The 19,455-nt window shown below is 46.5% G+C and overlaps 1 protein-coding gene across 3 annotated transcripts in view; it reads left to right on the top strand.

The window, feature by feature from the left end:
- Positions 1–19,455, top strand: part of LOC135895933 (basic proline-rich protein-like) — a 51,457-nt gene that overhangs the window by 9,913 nt on the left and 22,089 nt on the right. For 2 of the 3 annotated variants that reach the window (XM_065424200.2, XM_065424198.2), the window contains exons 4-8: positions 3,598–3,636; positions 9,861–9,949; positions 11,194–11,289; positions 12,325–13,827; positions 18,271–18,487. In XM_065424200.2, the coding sequence (XP_065280272.2) occupies positions 11,205–11,289; positions 12,325–13,827; positions 18,271–18,487 (1,805 nt within the window). In that variant the 5' untranslated portion in view covers positions 3,598–3,636; positions 9,861–9,949; positions 11,194–11,204. The remainder of the gene's footprint in view (positions 1–3,597; positions 3,637–9,860; positions 9,950–11,193; positions 11,290–12,324; positions 13,828–18,270; positions 18,488–19,455) is intronic. The other variant, XM_065424199.2, reaches the window with a different exon arrangement.

The following is a 19,455-nucleotide window of genomic DNA, read 5'->3' as shown; positions in this document are numbered from 1 at the left end:
CGTCATGATGTGACGTTGTGTCGTCTATTTCCGGTTGTCTAGGACCCAGCGCACGGTGACTCTCCAACCTCTCCGCTAGTCACCTGGTCTTCGTTCCCCCGCGAGAGATATCAAAGAAGCGCGTGTTGCGAGCATTTTGTAGAAGCGCCGACGGGGCCCGGTATTCCGTTAACCGCTGGCGAGCATTTGAAGTTTTGAAGGATGGGCGGTGGCGTGTACTACAAACCCTCCATACTCCTACCGCTGTCATGAACGCGAGCGTCTTGCACGGTGCTGCTATCTGGAGAAGGAGAGCGTACCCAGCCAAACAACGGAGCTGCTATTGCTGCAGCAAAGTGCAAAACCTCTTAAACATTATCAAGGACAACAGCAAAGTAGAATACACTTCACTTGGTTTGTGCCATATTAGTTCTCTGTCTGTCTGATTTGTGGTCTGTGCCGCCAGAAGGCTGCAACATGCAGGCCGCTCACGTTTGCGCCTCCGCTCGTCCCGTAAAACGTCCAGTCCGCTTGCACTTACCCGAATAAACGTGCAGGCTAAAACTCTCTATTTTGGTACTGAGCCTCCGGTGTGAAGTGACGGCCGGAAATGCGTAGATGCTAGCGTCGATCGGATACCGGCAGCGAGAAGCGCTGCGGCCGCTACGCTTGCATGTTGCCTTGCAGCGGGACATGGTGTCGCAGCTTGACGTGTTGCCGGTAGCTAGATTTGCAGCCCACAACGTAACAGGGGCGATCCATGGTGCTCGGGAAAAGGAAGGTCGAGACCAACGCTGATTGCGTATGTCGCGACAACACGGAGAACATTGTAATACAAGGAGACGGCACTTGCTGTGTATCGGAAATGCTTGAGTGTAGTGATAAGTTGTCTTGTGTATTCTCTCTCTTTTTTCTTCTTGTTTTACAGAAATAAGTTAACCAAAGTTACAACGGTTACTAACAACATTTGTTCCCCGTGAACGTGTTGGGAAAGTAATCGATGTCGTGCGTGACTTGAATAGCCAATCGGATAGATTGCCTTACTGACGTCAATCTTTAAAGTATTAGATTAAGTTACGTGCTTTACGCGCAGCGCTTAAACGCGGCACTTATTGATCGGAAAGATCTACTCTAACGACTTAGTACGCTTGTGCAACATCGTCATAATCGCGCCAGGGTCACTTAAGGAAGCGCCGACGGGACCTAATTGGCATCAACGCCGCGGTTGCGATAGGAATAAACTTCTTCATTGAGAAACATGCGGCGTGTCTTCACTCCTCGGCGCAAAACGGAGTACACTCAAGAAAACCTCTCGTACAAGGTAATTTGGACAGGACATTGAGTTTCTACAGTTACGATTTTACTCGTGCAGCGAAGGACCTTGAAACCAAAGCGCGTGCACGGAGCAAGGAAGAGGAAATTGAGTAAAAATTTTCTGTCCTCTATACACGGACATGGATAGTATAGAGTCTGATGCGTGTCCACTTTAAAGGGGCACACAAAGAAAATGGACTGCTTTTGAGATAGACATGCTAGGGTAGCCTTTTGTAAGATGACTTATGAACATGCAGAAATATAATTCTGACTCCTTTGGCGCAAGAAGCTCCCTTTTCCTTGGATAAGGTGAAAGCCAAATGAATGTCTTTTTTAGCTAAGCTCCAGGGTACGCGCACAGTTGACGTTAGCCTAACAATACGGATATCGCTGAATTCTCGCCTGGCAGGTCCACTTCCTGGCGGCAAAATAAAAAAAAAATTATCTGGCATATCGAGTTTTCACGTGCTTTAATATACATTAGTTTCCTGTGGGCTTCATAATCAGATCGAGGTTCTGGCACGTAAAACCCAATAATTTAACGATGTTCCCCTTCAATATTGATTTCTCGATATACAGCCAATATATGCATTCCACGGCTAGGTTCTGTACAGCACCGCTGGCGTGAAGCATTATGGTAATAGCAGTCCTTAGCGGGCTGAGGGTCGACTGTGGTAAGAAGCATATGTTGTGTCTATACCAGGAAAAACGCACTATTCCCTTCATCGTTACTTGAAACCCAAGTACAAGGGGAAAGCACCGAGAACTATAGTGTTACGGCGATGGCAGCGACCGCGCGTTGGGCTTGGGCAAATCTGTTTATTGAAGCGAAAAGCTTTACTACGCTAGTCAACACCGTGCTTCGCGCGAACCAGCATATGTCGGAATTGGCTCCGTAAGCGTGTTCGGAGTCGGCGCAGGGGGCCACTGCCGCGCGCTATGCGTCATCATTTGACGTTCGCCGCAAGCGCGTGTTTATCGCGGAGGCCGACTATATAACCGCTTGCCAGAGAATAGGCGTGCGCATTCAGTATGGAAGGAGAAGAGAGTATTACTACCGATACAGAGAGCTGTGTTTATGGTTGTACAGAAATCGCAAGACAATGTGCGCAACAATGATGAATAAAGAAGTTTAATAATCGTGCATACCTTATGGTATATATCATTGATAAGCAATTTTCATAACTTCACAAGGCACACGTAAAGCATAACCATAAGCTAACCAAAGCATATCCACAAGTAAAACCATAAGCATAACCATAGGCTGAATCATAAAGCATAACCATAAGCTAAACCGTAAGAAGATCGATAACTTAAACCATAAGCATATCCATAATTTAAACCGTAAGCCTATCCATAGGCTAAATCATAAAGCATAATCATAAGCTAAACCATAAGCATCACCGAACCTTTTCGCTTCGAGACATCCAGGTTTCGGCAGCCCATGCGCGTTGGACTTGGGCAAATCAGATTATTATTAATCAAGCGGCATTAACATTAGCCGCGCCTTACGAGAACGTCTAGGGAGTGCCTGGAGGGAGTGTATTTAAAACCAGGCCTCCCCTTCACACGTTGTGCCATCAGCTGCGCCTCCAGATGCCAAGAAGTGAAAGGGAGACACCGTATCCCAGCCGGACATTTTAATAAAGACAAGTGTTTTTTTCTTGCACTCTCCATCTCTCTCTCTCTCTCTCTCTCTCTCTCTCTCTCTAAGAAGCGTTGCAACCTTCCTTTCGCTTCACTTTCTGTCTGAGGTAATGCTTCCCTAACGGCTCACAGTAAGGCCCCGATTCACACAGCCGTAAAACGCCCCGACCCATCAGTGTCACGTCACCGTCATGCGATAGCTTTTTGTGGCCAGCTTTTTCCTTTCAAAATGCTGTACCTTCGATCGCATCGGCCACCATAAACCAGCGTGACATTATTGACAAGAAAAGGGCGAGCAGACGCTCTCTCGTGATGAACAGGCGTGCCTTGCCAGTGATGGGACGGGGCGTTTGATAGCTTTATTAATCCGGGCCTATAGGGCTGACTTCGTTATTATTACTGGAGCTGTGTTTCGTGATGGTGCATTTATTTCTCCATTATTTTCCGTTCTATAGTGATGCACCAATTTTCCTATTGATAGAAGGCAACGCAGTGTCACCGAAAAGGTGAGAAGACTAGAAAATATGATAAACCGTTACAAATTCACATCGGAAGCTATGTACTTAACTGTTCTCCTCTATACGTCTTTAAATTCAGCTACGGTATACACGTTCAATGACACAAACTGACTCAACAGTCACTTGGTGATTTCCGCAGCCCAACAACAAGATATCGTCGTGGTCATGGACATTCCTGGTAAGCACTGCTCTGCTTTTACTTCCTCGTAGTTCACATCAGTAGATAGACAATCCTGAAATTCACGAGCCGCACTGACCTTCGTCTTCAAGAGGGCAGAACCTCGGGCCAGTTGATCCGGTATGCTTAAAGAAGAAAAGAACCACGACTTCAGACGAAAGAGAGGGCAGGGCGAGCGGTAACTAGGAACTGAGGTTTTTTAGCATGAAACACAAAGCAGCAAAATGTCGGATCTGCGCGAAGCATCCTGTAATTGTACAATAGCGTATGTTTATTTTTTACTTACAACTCCTGAAGGAACACTTCTGGAGTACGACGTACAATGTCACTGCAAACTGTAACAACAGCGTTGTTGCTAAAAGTTTGTCAGCAGATTGGTGATTAGAAAATGATTCAATTGTATAATCACTTTTCTGTCACAGAGGATTAGAAAGCGTGAAAACTAGCTTTAATAATATTGGAAATGGCACTTTTAGCAAAGGGTCTAGGTGCCCTGTTGCAGTGATCGACAGCGTGCGGGAAGAAATTGCACTGATAATCCGTTCGGATTCTTGCGTCTGGTTATACTTGTAACGTCTTATAGCACAGGATGCCTTCGCGAACGCGAGAGCTGTATCACGAGTAAGATGATAAGATGAGTCATCATTGCAGTGTGGCGCGTCATTAATTAGACGTGTCTTGAGGTGAGATAACGCAGGAGATTTTAGAACGTCAATGGTGCAAACGTAGAACGAAATCAACGTTGGTGATTAAAAGACGAGGTCGTATCAGCGCCAAAGATCTGAGCGGCCCTTCTTTGACTTAATTAAATTTTGGGAACGCAGGTCTCATGCTGTTTACAGGGATTCAATGCGCTTCTAGAATGACGCTAATAACGGTTTTAGACCATTTTAATTTGGACTACATTGGAACGTTCAATAGTCTATTTCTGATCCGCTTTCTGAGCGCCTCTTCTGTTAAGTACACAGAATGGTGAGATAACTCGAAAGTGCTAAACTAAAATACATTATGGCGAGCTGTTAGAGGAATAGATTAACTGTGAATAAGAGTGGCTTGTAGCATCGATACTACAATTCCCTAGGGTTTTGTCTGCACCAACTAGGTATCACACTACGTGCAACACACAAAAATCTACTTGTTATATCTTGCTGTAATGTAACGTTATATAATGTAATGCAATGTAGTGTAATAGGCTAACTGTTGACATAACGAAGTGAGTAAGTAAAAGACAAAATTACCAATATAAATGTTAAAGGACATATTCTTGATGAAAGCTTCATTTTGCATCTGCAATGGAAGGAAACCACCTATTCTACATAGCAGACCGGGGTAATTAAGATCACTTGCATGGGTAGGCTATCATCACTCAGCAACTACTATTATTAGTAGGCCAATATCAGTGTCATAATACATATGAAAGCTTCATGTAGCATCTGTATTTGAAGAAAAAGAAACTATTTGGTTTGCGAGATTGCGGGTATTTAGAATAGCTTACATAAACCATTGGAATCTGAACCTGGCAACGTTTAACGCTTGAAAATTATCTAGTGAGGCGAGTCTAGCAGTGCCATTGGAGTAATTCGGGGGCAATAAATGACATGTAATAGGGCTCAGTGAGGTTAGGACGACAAATGAAGCATATACATTGCTAAAAAGCGGGCACGTCCTGTGCTACCGGGGATAAGTAGAGAGACGAGAACTAGGAGTCGGATTCCTGATTACTAAGGATATAGGTGGTAACGTACAGGAATTGTATAGCATTAACGAGAGGGTGGCAGGAATAAGAGGTACAAATTGAAAGTCATACAGGTCTACGCCCCTACATCCAGTCATGATGACCAGGAAGTCGAAAGCTTCTATGAAAACGTGGAATCAGTGATGGGTAAAGTCAAAACAAAATACGCTACACTGATCGGCGACTTCAATCCCAGGGTAGGCAAGAAGACGGCTGGAGACAAGCCAGTGGGGGAATACGGCTTAGGTTATAGGAATACAAGAGGAGAGTTATCAGTAGAGTCTGCAGAACGGTATAATTTGGGGATAATGAATACCTTCTTCCACAAGTGGGATAACCGAAAGTGGACGTGGAGGAACCAGAATGGTGAGAATAGAAATGAAATGCACTTCGTACTCTGCGCTAACCCTGGCATCATACAAGATGTGGCCGTGCTCGGTGAGGTGCGATGCAGTGACCGTCGGATGGCAACATCACGAATTAGGCTAGACTTGAGGAGGGAACGAAAGAAACTGGTATATAAGAAGCCGATCAATGAGTTTGCGGTAAGAGGGAAAATAGAGGAATTCCGGATCAAGCTACAGAACAAGTCATCATCATCATCATCATCATCATCATCATCAACAACATCATCATCATCATCAGCCTAGTTACGCCCACTGCAGGGCAAAGGCCTCTCCCATACTTCTCCAACAACCCCGGTCATGTACTAATTGTGGCCATGTTGTCCCTGCAAACGTCTTAATGTCATCCGCCCACCTAACTTTCTGCCGCCCCCTGCTACGCTTCCCTTCCCTTGGAATCCAGTCCGTAAGCCTTAATGACCATCGGTTATCTTCCCTCCTCATTACATCTCCGGTCGATGCCCATTTCTTTTTCTTGATTTCAACTAAGATGTCATTTACCCGCGTTTGTTGCCTCACCCAATCTGCTCTTTTCTTATCCCTTAGCGTTACACCGATCATTCTTCTTTCCATAGCTCGTTGCGTCGTCCTCAATTTCAGCAGAACCCTTTTCGTAAGCCTCCAGGTTTCTGCCCCATATGTGACTACTGGTAACACACAGCTGGTACACACTTTCCTTTTGAGGGATAGTGGCAACCTGCTGTTCATGATTTGAGAATGCCTGCCAAACGCACCCCAGCCCATTCTTATTCTTCTGGTTATTTCAGTCTCATGATCCGGATGCGTGGTCACTACCTGCCCTAAGTAGATGTATTCCCTTACCACTTCCAGTGCCTCGCTACCTATCGTAAACTGCTGTTCTATTCCGAGACTGTTAAACATAAGTTTAGTTTTCTGCAGATTAATTTTCAGACCCACCCTTCTGCTTTGCCTCTCCTGGTCAGTGAGCATGCATTGCAATTGGTCTCCTGAGTTACTAAGCAAGGCAATATCATCAGCGAATCGCAAGTTGCTAAGGTATTCTCCATCAACTTTTATCCCCCATTCTTCCCACTCCAGGTCTCTGAATACCTCCTGTAAACATGCGGTGAATAGCATTGGAGAGATCGTATTTCCCTGTCTGACGCCTTTCTTTATTGGGATTTTGTTGCTTTCTCTGTGGAGGACTAGGGTGGCTGTCGAGCCACTATAGATATCTTCCTGTATTTTTACATATGGCTCATCTACACCCTGATTCCGCAATGCCTCCATGACTGCTGAGCTTTCGACTGAATCAAACGCTCTCTCGTAATCAATGAAAGCTATATATAAGGGTTGGTTATATTCTGCACATTTAACACGTAATCCAATTTAACTAAGGAGGAGGACCTTACTGTTGAAGGAGCGAACGACAACCTTATCGACATCATTAAGGAGTGTGCAATAGAAGTCGGGGGTAGCATCGTTAGACAGGATATCGGTAAGCCTTCGCAAGAGACGAAACATCTGATTAAAAAACGCCAATGTATGAAAGCCTCTAACGCTACAGCTAGAATAGAATTGGCAGAACTTTTCAAGTTAATCAACAAGCGTTAGATAGCTGATGTAAAGAAGTATAATGTGGATAGAATTGAGCATGCTCTCAGGAAAGGAGGAAGCCTAAAAGCAGTGAAGAAGAAACTAGGAATATGCAAGAATCATGTATGCGTTAAGAGACAAATCGTGAAATATAATTACTAATATGGATAAGATAGTTCAAATGGCTGAGAAGTTCTATAGATTTATACAGTTACAATGGCACGCACGACGATAAGGAAGAGGGAATAGTCTAGATGAATTTGAGATCCCACAAGTAACGCCACAAGAAGTAAAGAAAGCTTTGTGAGCTATGGAAAGGGGGGAGGCAGCTGGGGAGGATGAGGTTACAGCAAAGTTGTTGAAGGATGGTGGGCAAATTGTTCTAGAAAAACTGGCCACCCTGTATATGCAATGCCTCATGACCTCGAGCGTACCGGAATCTTGGAAGAACGTCAACATAATCCTAATCCATAAGAAAGGGGACGTCAAAGACTTGAAAAATTATAGACCGATCAGCTTACTGTCCGTTGCCTACAAAGTTTTTACTACAGTAATCGCAAATGGAATCAGGAACACCTTGGACTTCTGTCAACAAAAGGACTAGGTAGAATTCTGTGAAGGCTGGTCAACAGTAGACCATATTCACACTATGAATCAGGTTATAGAGAAATGTGCGGAATATAACCAACCCTTATATATAGCTTTCATTGATTACCAGAAAGCGTTTGATTCAGTCGAAACTTCAGCAGTCATGCAGGCATTACGGAATCAGGGTGTAGACGAGCCGTATGTAAAAATATTGAAAGATATTTATACCGGCTCCACCACCACCGTAGTCCACCATAAAGAAAGCAACAAAATGCCAATAAAGAAGGGCGTCAGGCAGGGAGATACGATCTCTCCAGTGCTATTCACAGTGTGTTTACCGGAGGTATTGAGAGACCTGGATTGGGAAGAATTGGGGATAAGACTTAATAGAGAATATCTTAGGAACTTGCGATTCGCTGATGATATTGCCTTGCTTAGTAACTCAGGGGACCAATTGCAATGCATGCTCACTGACCTGGACAGACAAAGCAGAAGGGTGGGTCTGAAAATTAATCTGCAGGAAACTAAAATAATGTTGACCAGTCTCGGAAGACAACAGCAGCTGAGGATAGGTAGCGAGGCACTGGAAGTGGTAAGGGTTATTCCCTTACCACTTCCTTCTACTTAGGGCAGGTAGCGACCGTGGATCCGGATCATCAAACTGCAATAATCAGAAGAATAAGAATGGGCATGCAATGAGGAAGGAATATACCCGGTGGTCATTAAGGGGGACGGACTGGATTCCAAGGGAAGGGAAGCGTAGCAGGGGGCGGCAAGAAGTTAGGTGGACGGATGAGGTTATGAACTTTGCAGAGACAACATGGCCGCAATTAGCACATGACCGGGATAGTTGGCGAAGTATGGGAGAAGTCTTTGCCCTGTAGTGGGCGTAGCCAGGCTTACGATGACATTAGCATGCTATGCGTTGGAGTCTTCTAGCCACGTAAGCACAGCGTTTAGATGTTTAGAAGCAATGACTGCCACAAAGAGCGGCATCAGTCGCTGTTCAAAAATTGTCAAACTTCAGTCTTTCGTCTGTGCAACTAACTTTCATTGGTACCATATTGGCGCTTCATCTAACTGCACTTTTATATGCATTAACCTGCTAGAGGGAACCTCGTCATGTTTAGGTTCTCGCGTTGTAACGTGGCTCTTATACCGACGGGTCCTGGAGAACGCGTCTCGGAAGCAATTGCTGCAGATGCCCGTAGAGGACGATAGCATCTTGAAACAATGGTTGTTAACAACCTTGCGTGGAGTTGAGAAAGTTAAACGCGGATAGTGGCATCAGGAATGCACTAGTAAAATGTGTATGTTTTTTATGAATGCTTCTAGTTTGTCGGAGGCGATGTGCTTCTGGCTCCGGGGATGCTGTGTATATTATCCAGTAGCCATGCCACAACGAACAATACGTTTTGAAATAGAGAAATCGGGAATATGACAGAATGGCTGCCTAGTAGGTACAATATGAGTGACGCATGCATATGGTTATGAAAGATAAAAAAATATCGATAATCGAACGCATGAAAACTACGACTGACACTGTTAACAGAAACAGTGGTAATTTGTCACCAGTAAACGCCAGGCGTCTCGGGGACATTATACGAAGTACCTGAGCCACTGTTTCATCCCTTTTTAATTTTCCTCTGAACGGCGCTCCTAGGTGGTAGCTGAAAAGTTAGAATTACAAAATCTTCAGCGATCGGTTCTTGTCTTCATTTGTGATCCCTCTATCGAGACTAACCGATGAATAACCGAGGGCCCAGTCAGAATGTTTCACGTGTAGTTGCGAATGACCGTGCAATGACGTATCAAGCCGTGGAAACTCGACAACGAACATACCACGCAGCACGATGAGAACGCTCTTTCCTGACCGACTTGAGTTGTTTGCGTATTGTGGCGAACGCAATTGTAAACTTGAAAAAATGTTACAAACGCAGGCAAGTCCAAGCCGTAGTTGGGCTCCTGTTTGTCTTCCTGACTGTTCTACTGGTTACTCTGTGCTACGTGCTGTTCACTTTTCTCACAGGTGAGAAAACTGTTGACCGTTAGAATACTCAACTACAAGACGCACTACGAAGTGTGCCCTTTCGCTCTTTTAAGTAACGACTACCATACTAAAGAGACTTGATTGGACGAACTGGTGGCATTGAAGCTGTAGGCGGTTTCATTATCTTTGGCAACAGTCTGCGTCGTGCGCCATATATATTGATGACAGTGATAACAAATAAACCACTATTTATTTTGTGTGCCGCGGAGAAACTAGAGGTCTCAATACTGGCGCACAGACAAAGAAAGTAGAAACGTAAAACGGCTACCAGCAGTGTTACAAGATAACCAATAGTATATGAAACAAAGGCGATAAATATAAACAGATACGTAAGAAGTAACAATTAAGGAATAGCGCAAAATTACATGCAAAGTAGATTACATGCCTACATGGAAGGAGGAAGAGACGACTAGAGGAAAAGACAGAAGTGCAGCTAGAAAGAAGGCTGAGGAGAAACTGTGAAGCTCGGAAGACAAGAAAGACAAAACGTTTCGAAAGATATAAGCATGGAGAAAATGACAATATCCACTTTACATTTATTGGAAATGCGAGTTTTAGCTGAAAGATGCGGGAATGTGGAAGGGTTCATGTTCCCTGATAGTCTTCTGCGGTGCTCGCAGTGAAACACAAGCTGGTAGATCCATAGATGCAGTAATGCCATGCATGATTTTGTTTAAAAAGGACGTTGGTGCGACTACAGCAGCAGGTAAGTGGTAAAACCGCAGGAGAATTATTCCGACTTGAAAAGTTTTTTCGTGCACGAGGTCAGAAAACTACGTTCATATATATGCTGCTTCAGTTTTTCTGCGCATATTTGATTTATGTGCTATTCGAATATTATTTTATTATTATTATTTTATCATGAATATACTGTTAGTCTCACTTGGGACTGGTACAGGTTGGGTTTATATACCAGAAAATACAAATTACAATCAACAGCAAAATGAGATTGCAGCTCAAAATTAATTGCAGCTCTAATCAAGGAAATTGACTCTTACGCTGTACTTTTGCCGCAGCAACAATGGGAGGAGACATGTATAGAAGCGGTTAGTCGTATGAGAAGAGGCAGTAAATGGAGCCTTCTCAGAAATCTTCTTTATAACAAACAATCCAAAGGGACGGCTAGACTAGCTTTAGACAGGATTATCAAATTCCTAACTAGGCATGGTATGATGGACAACAACATTGCTCAAAGCATGCTGTGCACTTACCTTCCTTGGAAGGACCGTGAAGCATGCAGGGAGGCAGAGAAGGTCTCATATGCGGAATGGACCGGGATGAGTGCCCCACTTCTTCATGGAGCCGGCTCCGTATCAGAGGTTAGACGCGTCTTCTTTAACCTCAATAGCAAGTCTGCTCTACGAACAGATGACATCACAAACTTCTTAAGATTTTGGATGACGACGCAATAGGTATTTTAACAAATGAGCTCAATCAAATATGAGAGTCGGGTCATGTTCCTGATGAATGGAGGGCGGCCAAGATAGTTTTCATCCCCAATCTGGGAAAGCCTACCAGTTTTGAAAACTTCCGACCCATCTCGCTCACTTCACGCCTTTGCAAAGTCATGGAGCATACAGTTAATAATTTCATATCAAGTCACATCGAGCGACATTTGCTTTTTCTTCACAACTTGAATAAATTTCGACCTTCCCTCTCCGCACAGGATGCGATGCCCCTATTGCAGAAATCGATCTTTGATAACTAACCGCACTATAGACGTGATGAGTGTTCTGGCCCTATACTTGGCTAAGGCCTTTGAGAGGGTCAGTCATCTACACATCCTAGGTGAGATATCCAAGCTCTATCATGGCAGCAGATTCTGAAACATTAATAAATCCGTCCTTGGTGAACACACGGCGTTTATCAGAGTTGGGACGGTTATCGAAGGGCCCTTCTCTAGGTTGTCTCAGCACACCCAAGGAATCGGTGCTGTCAAAGCTTCTCTTTAATATCGCCATGGACAGGCTTTTCAAGAGGTTGGCTTGCATCCCAGATGTCGGGCATGTAATCTGTGCGGACGATATCACCATCTGGGTCCCCGGAGTGTCGCTAGTCAGATAAGAGGAAAGCTTACAAGAAGCTGTTATCATAGAGGATTTCCTCGCTAGCGTCGGGGTTGACGCTCTCTCCCACATAGTCGGAGCTACTGCTGTACAGGAAAGTGAGACAAGTAGGCAAAACTAAAGGATTAGCGCGACCGGACTCTGGTTCCCATTCAGATACTAAATAAAGCGGACACCTGCATACCCAGAACTGCGACTGTGTTTATTTTTTGCGCAGCCAGACACTCGAGCTTTCTGTATTTCTGCTCTCATACGGAAGAAAAAGAAATTGCCTGTTTCTGTACCCAGCTGCACCTGCACCAACGACGCACGCTTCGCCGATGGTCACGGAGGAGACAACCACATACGATACTAGCGAGGTTACCTCAGACTTTACCACGCCTCCTTCTGGTGCCGTTTCTCCTCCACGTCCTCCTCCGCCTTCTCCTGCACATCCTCTCCTTCCTGCTCCCCCTCCACCTCCACTTCCACCACCTCCTCCTCCTCCGCCTCCCACGCCTCCTCCTCCTCCGCCTCCCCCACCTCCACCGCCTCCTCTGAGGCCCCACCCTCGACCCCAACCTCGACCTCCGCCTTCTCCTCCGCCTCCTCCTCCACCGCCTCCCCCACCTCCACCGCCTCCTCCACGTCCCCGGCCCCCTCCCCCGCCTCCTCCTCCTCCGCCTCCCCCACCTCCACCGCCTCCTCTGAGGCCCCACCCTCTACCCCAACCTCGACCCCCGTCTTCTCCTCCGCCTTCTCCTCCACCTACTCCCCTACCTCCACCGCCTCCTCCACCTGCCGCGTTTCCCCGACCTCCTTCGCCTATGCCTCCACCTCCTCCCCCACCACCTCCCCCTCCTCCACCTCCACCACCTTCTCCGCGTCCCCGGCCTCGTCCCCAGCCTCATCCACCGCGTCCTCCTCCCTCCCCTGCACCCTACGCCAACTCCACCTCCACCTCAACTCCACCTCCATCGCCCTCCCCGCGTCCCCGGCCTCGTCAACCGCGTCCTCCTCCACCTTCTCCCCCACCTGCCCCGACTCTTTCACCCTACGCTAACTCCACCTCCACCTCAACTCCCCCTCCACCGCCTCCTGCGCCTCCCCGGCCTCGTTCACCGCGTCCTCCTCGACCTACTCCCTCACCTCGACAGCCACCTTCACCCTACGCCAACTCCACCTCCACCTCAACTCCACCTCCATCGCCCTCCCCGCGTCCCCGGCCTCGTCAACCGCGTCCTCCTCCACCTTCTCCCCCACCTGCCCCGACTCCTTCACCCTACGCTAACTCCACCTCCACCTCAACTCCCCCTCCACCACCTCCTGCGCGTCCCCGGCCTCGTTCACCGCGTCCTCCTCGACCTACTCCCTCACCTCGACAGCCACCTTCACCCTACGCCAACTCCACCTCCACCTCAACTCCACCTCCATCGCCCTCCCCGCGTCCCCGGCCTCGTCAACCGCGTCCTCCTCCACCTTCTCCCCCACCTGCCCCGACTCCTTCACCCTACGCTAACTCCACCTCCACCTCTACTCCATCTCCTCCGCCTCCTACGCGTCCCCAGCCTCGTCAACCGGGTCCTCCTTCACTTTCTCCCCTACCTCCCCCGACTCCTTCACCCTACGCCAACTCCACCTCCACCTCAACTCCACCTCCACCGCCTCCTCCACCTCCCGCGTCTCGCCCACCTCCCGCACCTCCTTCTCCCCCGCCTCCAGCTCCCTCAACTCCACCTCCTCCCTCACCTCCTCCTGCGCCTACGCCGCCTCCTGTGACTACTTCGAGTTCCCCGCCTACCCCTGTTAAACGTGAGTGGATTTATGAGTATTTGCCTAGATGTAGGAACGCGTTGTAAGCAGAGATAGAATCACCTCACAGTAAACCACAACTGGTCCTGTTAGGTCCTAATGTCTTTACAATGTACAATCTTTACAATCCTAATGTCTGTCACAATTAGGTCCTAATGTCTAAATGCAAGACCGACAAGCGGTAGATGTCAAAGTCAAAGGCAGGCACAATTTTCTAAGAGAAACTGAGAACGTTGAGAATATATTGACTTAACATGAGAAAGAGATTGTCATAGGTTTTGTCGCAGGGCCTGCAATGTCTGTTGCAACAATGGATATACAAAGCTTTTTTCCGTCACCCAACAATAGCTGTCCTTCCAACGGCTTTATTTTCCAGCTTCTGTATTAGAATTATACTTTATTACTTGTTTAAATTATAATTCCAAGCTATGCTTTCTGCGCTCATACGTGTGCAGCTACATTGCACAATTTTTCAAAGAATTTGCTTTTAGGCAGCCATTATTCACAATGCCACTTTTGGCGCAGAGGTCTTGGAGAATGAGTACACTGCACTTGCTTGTGCACGCGTATGCACACATTTGTATGCACAAGAAATATCTATTCTTGCTGTGCGGGCGTTGGGCCAATTGGATCTATCAAACAGCATCTAAATTATTATTTGCTATAGAAAACACTGCGAAAACCCATGATATACTTGGCAGTCACCCCCAATTCACTTGGTTGTCATGCGACGTCATGAAGACCGCGATGGCTCCCCTTCTGACTTGACATATACAGACTGATATGGCATGAATAGACCGAACAACAGAAATATAATTTCTGATTCGGTGCCCTTTCGCCATTAGCTCCCTGCTCGTGGTCAAAAGCTTTAGGGTGGCGCCCACTTCCCCTGTCTGTCACGCGTCGTCATAAAATCTCTAAACCGCAACGCGTCAAATTGACGTGCACATCTTAAAAAGATGCATCAATATGCCGAAATAGACTGATTCTTATTTCTGGATAGCCGGAAACTGTCCCGTTCCGTAAGCAATAGAAGATGGCTGCCTGCCAATCGCTCAAGCTACGGCTACTCGCACCTGCCGGTAAGTGGGCTTATTTGCGTAATAAAACGTTTTGCGTGGCAGTATAACGTTATCGAGCCTTTCGGCAGATAAACGACATCGTTGTGCTAACTCGTTTTTGCTGAGAATCGGTTTTAGTGGCATTATTATCCTTCTATTGCACGCCACCACGATGTTCGGCCAGCCGCCGCAAGCTGAGGAAGGGGAAGTGGGCCAATCGCAGACGCCGGCACCATCCGCCTTGTCTGGTTATCTAATTTCACTGCGCTCGCTCGGTTCCATCGAGGCCCTTACGATTTGAGCGGACTCCTCGCCTCTTCTCAGTGAAACCGCTTATTGTACGCAATGTTATGCGTTTTGAAAGCAAACAAAAGGGACGTCCTATAAACGAGGAGAGCGTTTGAGTGGGCGGTTCAGACCACGCTGCGGGCAACTGCCCGATGCTTGCGTCGGCGGCTACTTAAACTGGGCGTCCGGAAGCACCCTTGATGGCATGACGGCCACGATGACGCATAATTGCTGTTGCAGTAAAAGATATGCGCAAGTTAAGGAAAGCACCCCTTGTTGATTGCGATGAATAAGGAGATTCTCTCTACGACGTTCCTTCGAAGCTTTCCCAGTTGACATCCTGTGGATTACGTTTGCGTGCAGTTATGCTCAAAGTACTCATTGTAGAAGCGCGAGTGAACCCGTCACCTTCTTTTCGACTTAGATATATAGGGCGCTCTAACGTAAAACTATTCCAATCTTTCTTTATTTCAAACTTCTGACGTCACAGTTACTTACCACCGACGCAAGCATCGGGCGGTAACTGGCTGCGTTGTTTAAAAAGCCTAATCAAACGCTCTCCTCGTTTATAGGAGGTCACTTTTTCGAAGTGAATATCATTGCCTATATTGAGAAGATTTTCTTACAGAATTGACTGAAAAGAGGCGAGGTGCACGTTAAGGAGTAAAGGGGCTTGTAGGGCCGAGCCAGCCCAGTGAAAGTGGGTGATGGAATGAAGAGGGTGGTGTGGTGATGCCGGCGCATGCGATTGGTCCACTTCTTCATACTTAGCTTGCGGTGGCTGGTCGAAAATCGCGTAGGCGTGCAACGGAACGTCAAAAATGCCACCAGAACGGATGTTCAGCAAACAATTGTTCGCAAAGTGATGTCGTATGTGTGCCGAAAGGGCTCGATAACGTTATGCTGCCACGGAAAAATGTTTATTATACGCAAATAAATCCATGCTCCCCGGCCATTCCGAATCGCTAGTGCCGGAGGAATCGGCAGGCAGCCATCTGCTATTCCTTTCAGAACGGGACAGTCTGCGGCTATTTCGAAAAAAAAAGTTTTGTCCGGCATATTAAAGCGTCTTTAACGCGTACACGTCACTTTAACGCCGGGAGTTTTCGCGCTTTTGTGACGTCGAGTGGCAGACAGGCGAAGTGAGCGCCACCCGAAAAGGTTTGATCAATGGTGGAGTATTACGGCGAAATATCTGCCGAATCATAAATAGTTATTTTTCTTTCGCTTGGTCTAATCATGTATAATCAGTGTGCACACATCATATCACATGAGATGTTTTCGCGGTTTTTGTGACGTCGCGTTAGAGACAGGCGACGTGAGGGTGGCCTGAAACTTTTTTGACCACTCCTGGCCTGATCTGAGAAATGCAATAGAAAAGTCGGGAATAGCTTTACGTTATAGCGCCACATTCTTTTATCCGAGAGCGAGCGGTGTGTTGGAAGTCACGTCAGGTTTGCGCTCTATAGGTGCACCGAACAAGTTTCTGCAAAATAAAGTTTTACTCTCGGGTTTTATACGTGCCTAAACCACGATCGGATTATGAGACACGACGTAATGGGGGATGCCGAATCAATTTCAACCTATTGATGTTTTTTAATGCGCACCCAATACGCGGTACACGAGCGATTCTTATTTCCTTCCGTCTTCACCGGAATGTGGCCGCCGCGTCTGGGATTGTACCCGCGAACTGGAGCGGAGCAACAGACGGACATCGCCACGGGTTGTCGCGGCTGGCTTAACAAGTAACTTGGGCATGTAGTAACCCGTATAGCTTAGTGTTTATGGAGGCCTAGAATAACACAGAATGAGATTGCCGATATTTCGGCCCCTCGAATATGGGGCAGAGCTAAGTCGCTCATGCCGATGCTTAGCGGCACCTTGAAGGTAGAGAGATGCGCGTAAATGAGACTATGGTTAAAATATTTTTTTTTCAGAGGGGCTTTCCACGGAACAACTAAAAAGTTTAGAGTGGGTTGTTAATGCTCAGCATACGCTCGGCTCACCTATTTGCTCATTTGTGCAATAGAAAATTAATATTGCTGGTGTGTTTGAGAGAAAGGTGCCGAAAATAGCGTAACGAGAATTGTTTTCATTCTGTTCCACAAGCAATGTAAATTCGAAAACGCGATTTGTTTATTGGCGCAAAATCCACCTGTGCCGCATGATGGCTTAATCCACACGGTTTCTTAAGTGAACCGGGTTCAACACTGTAGTATAATATGTCTATAGAATACAGACATAAATCGGTGAGTTATAAAACACGCTGAGCGTTTCATCACCGATGGCTTTTTCTGGCGTCCGCCATCGTAAGTCGTTGTCCTATAGTAAACTGGCACCAATATATGCTTTGAAGCTACCTCCCGACCACGTACCAGCGTTTTTATGACACTATTGCCAGAATTTCCAACTTGGCATGATGCAGTGTATTTACCCTCGATATTTGGCGGTATGCAAGTAGTGGCAAGCGCAGTAATCGCGGAGCTTCGCACCCTGGAGACAGTTCAACGCCTTCGTTTCACAGGTGCGTGCATTGTTGCACACGTGCTTTTTCGCTATGGCATCAGGAAGTGTGATAGTGCGTGATAAAAAAAAACATGGATGTAAGTGGATTTGTAGCTGCTTTCGATTAAACGAGCAAGGCACGAGTTAAAAGTCGTGCGCCAACATTTTTATCTCCCACCTTTCAATGCCATGTGCTTTGTTTAGTTGGATACACTCGCCCAACCTTGCAGAGCGTAAGGATTTTGCCCACAGTCAGTTTGCAACACTTGAAGACGATGTGATGAATTTTCGAACGTTGTTTCTATAACAGCTAAAAAAAAAACATTCAATCTTATTGCCGTATCATTTTCTAAAGTGTTTGAAGGCCTATAGATGTAGGTGGTCACGGAGGTCACCGTGTCAGTGATTATCGAACCTACTTTCGTGCCGTCAAAAAAATGTATTTGATGCCCGAGTAGCTGACATTCGAGACCGTAACGTTTACTGCGTAGAACAATGTCTGCTTGTCGCTTTCACTCGTGGAAATTCCCGAGCGAATAACACGGCTCTGTACCCCTCAGTACAAGAGACCCTTTTCGCTTAACTGCAGCGCACGCCATGGGCACCAGGCCGCTATTTTGCACGTTCGGCGTCCACGAGCAGGACTACACGAAGATCGACGTGCGCCCCTGCGACTACGCCTTCATCCCTTTCTACGCGCGTGGCAAGGACACGTTCATTGACGACAGCGACCCGGTCACCACGGGTTTGATCAACAGGGCGGCTGCGTCGACGAATACGTCCTTCGTCATCAGCGTCCCCAGCGCGCAAGTCCTTTGCCTCTTTCCATTTCACTGTATTCTGTGAACACGTCACAGCCTAGGCAGGGGTAGAAGGGCATAGTTCAAGCTGAAAGTGAACATGATCGTAGTTCGGAGCACTTCGCTTTTTTTTTGTTTGGAGGGCTGTGCAGTAAAATATATCTGCTGGGTGTTCCAGCTAACATGGAGCATGAAAAAAAAGGAAAACAAGAAAGCAAAGCATTCAGGGCGCATCCAATCTCATAAAGGAGTGTCTAGTTCATTGTGCGTTCCCTTTAAGTAATCGTGAGGGAATAATTAAGAATTCTTTCATTCATAACTTTAGGTGCGTACATTGCATGCAAGGTTTGTAGATCTCATTTGAAAACACAACTTTCAATTGCTTGCGACACACAATTTCCAGCGTAACTATTCTTTCCGCATTAGTAGGAAAGGTCGTGGCAGTGGCGCGCAAGGAGTGGACCTCGGCAACGTTTTTTAGAAATTTTGTTTGCTTTCTTTCGCCAATACTGAAGCTGGTGTTTTTTATTGTCGGATACACATCGCCTATTGATATTGTGGCAGTTAAGGTTTTAATAAAGAGTTTGTTAGGAATTAATACTGATTAATCTGCTACTGCGAACACAAAAATGTTGAAGGCTTCTTCAGGAAGCTTGTAATAGTAGGAAGTTGGTCTCATTGGCTACAAATCAAACTTACTCCACGTTGGCTGCCACGCCCGGCATAATTTTGCACCTGATTTCGTGTCTGTGCTGGGCGGTACTTTGCTTAGTCAGGAGCGGAACATTTAATTTACGGGCAGGAAAAAGCGTCTTCCATCTACTTGTAGAATTCGGGAGGAATATGAATGCATGGGCACATGTATTTTCTCTCACGGCGTGGCCGTAGGGTTCAACCGACAAGGACAAAAATAGAAAATAAAGAAAATCTGAGATCATTTATCAACGTATCTTTTCTATCTTGACATCTGCGAA

Source organism: Dermacentor albipictus, chromosome 2, assembly GCF_038994185.2.
Source record: "Dermacentor albipictus isolate Rhodes 1998 colony chromosome 2, USDA_Dalb.pri_finalv2, whole genome shotgun sequence".
Taxonomy (NCBI): domain Eukaryota; kingdom Metazoa; phylum Arthropoda; class Arachnida; order Ixodida; family Ixodidae; genus Dermacentor; species Dermacentor albipictus.
Note: the sequence above shows the minus strand (reverse complement) of the source record. Positions and strands in the feature narration are given on the sequence as shown.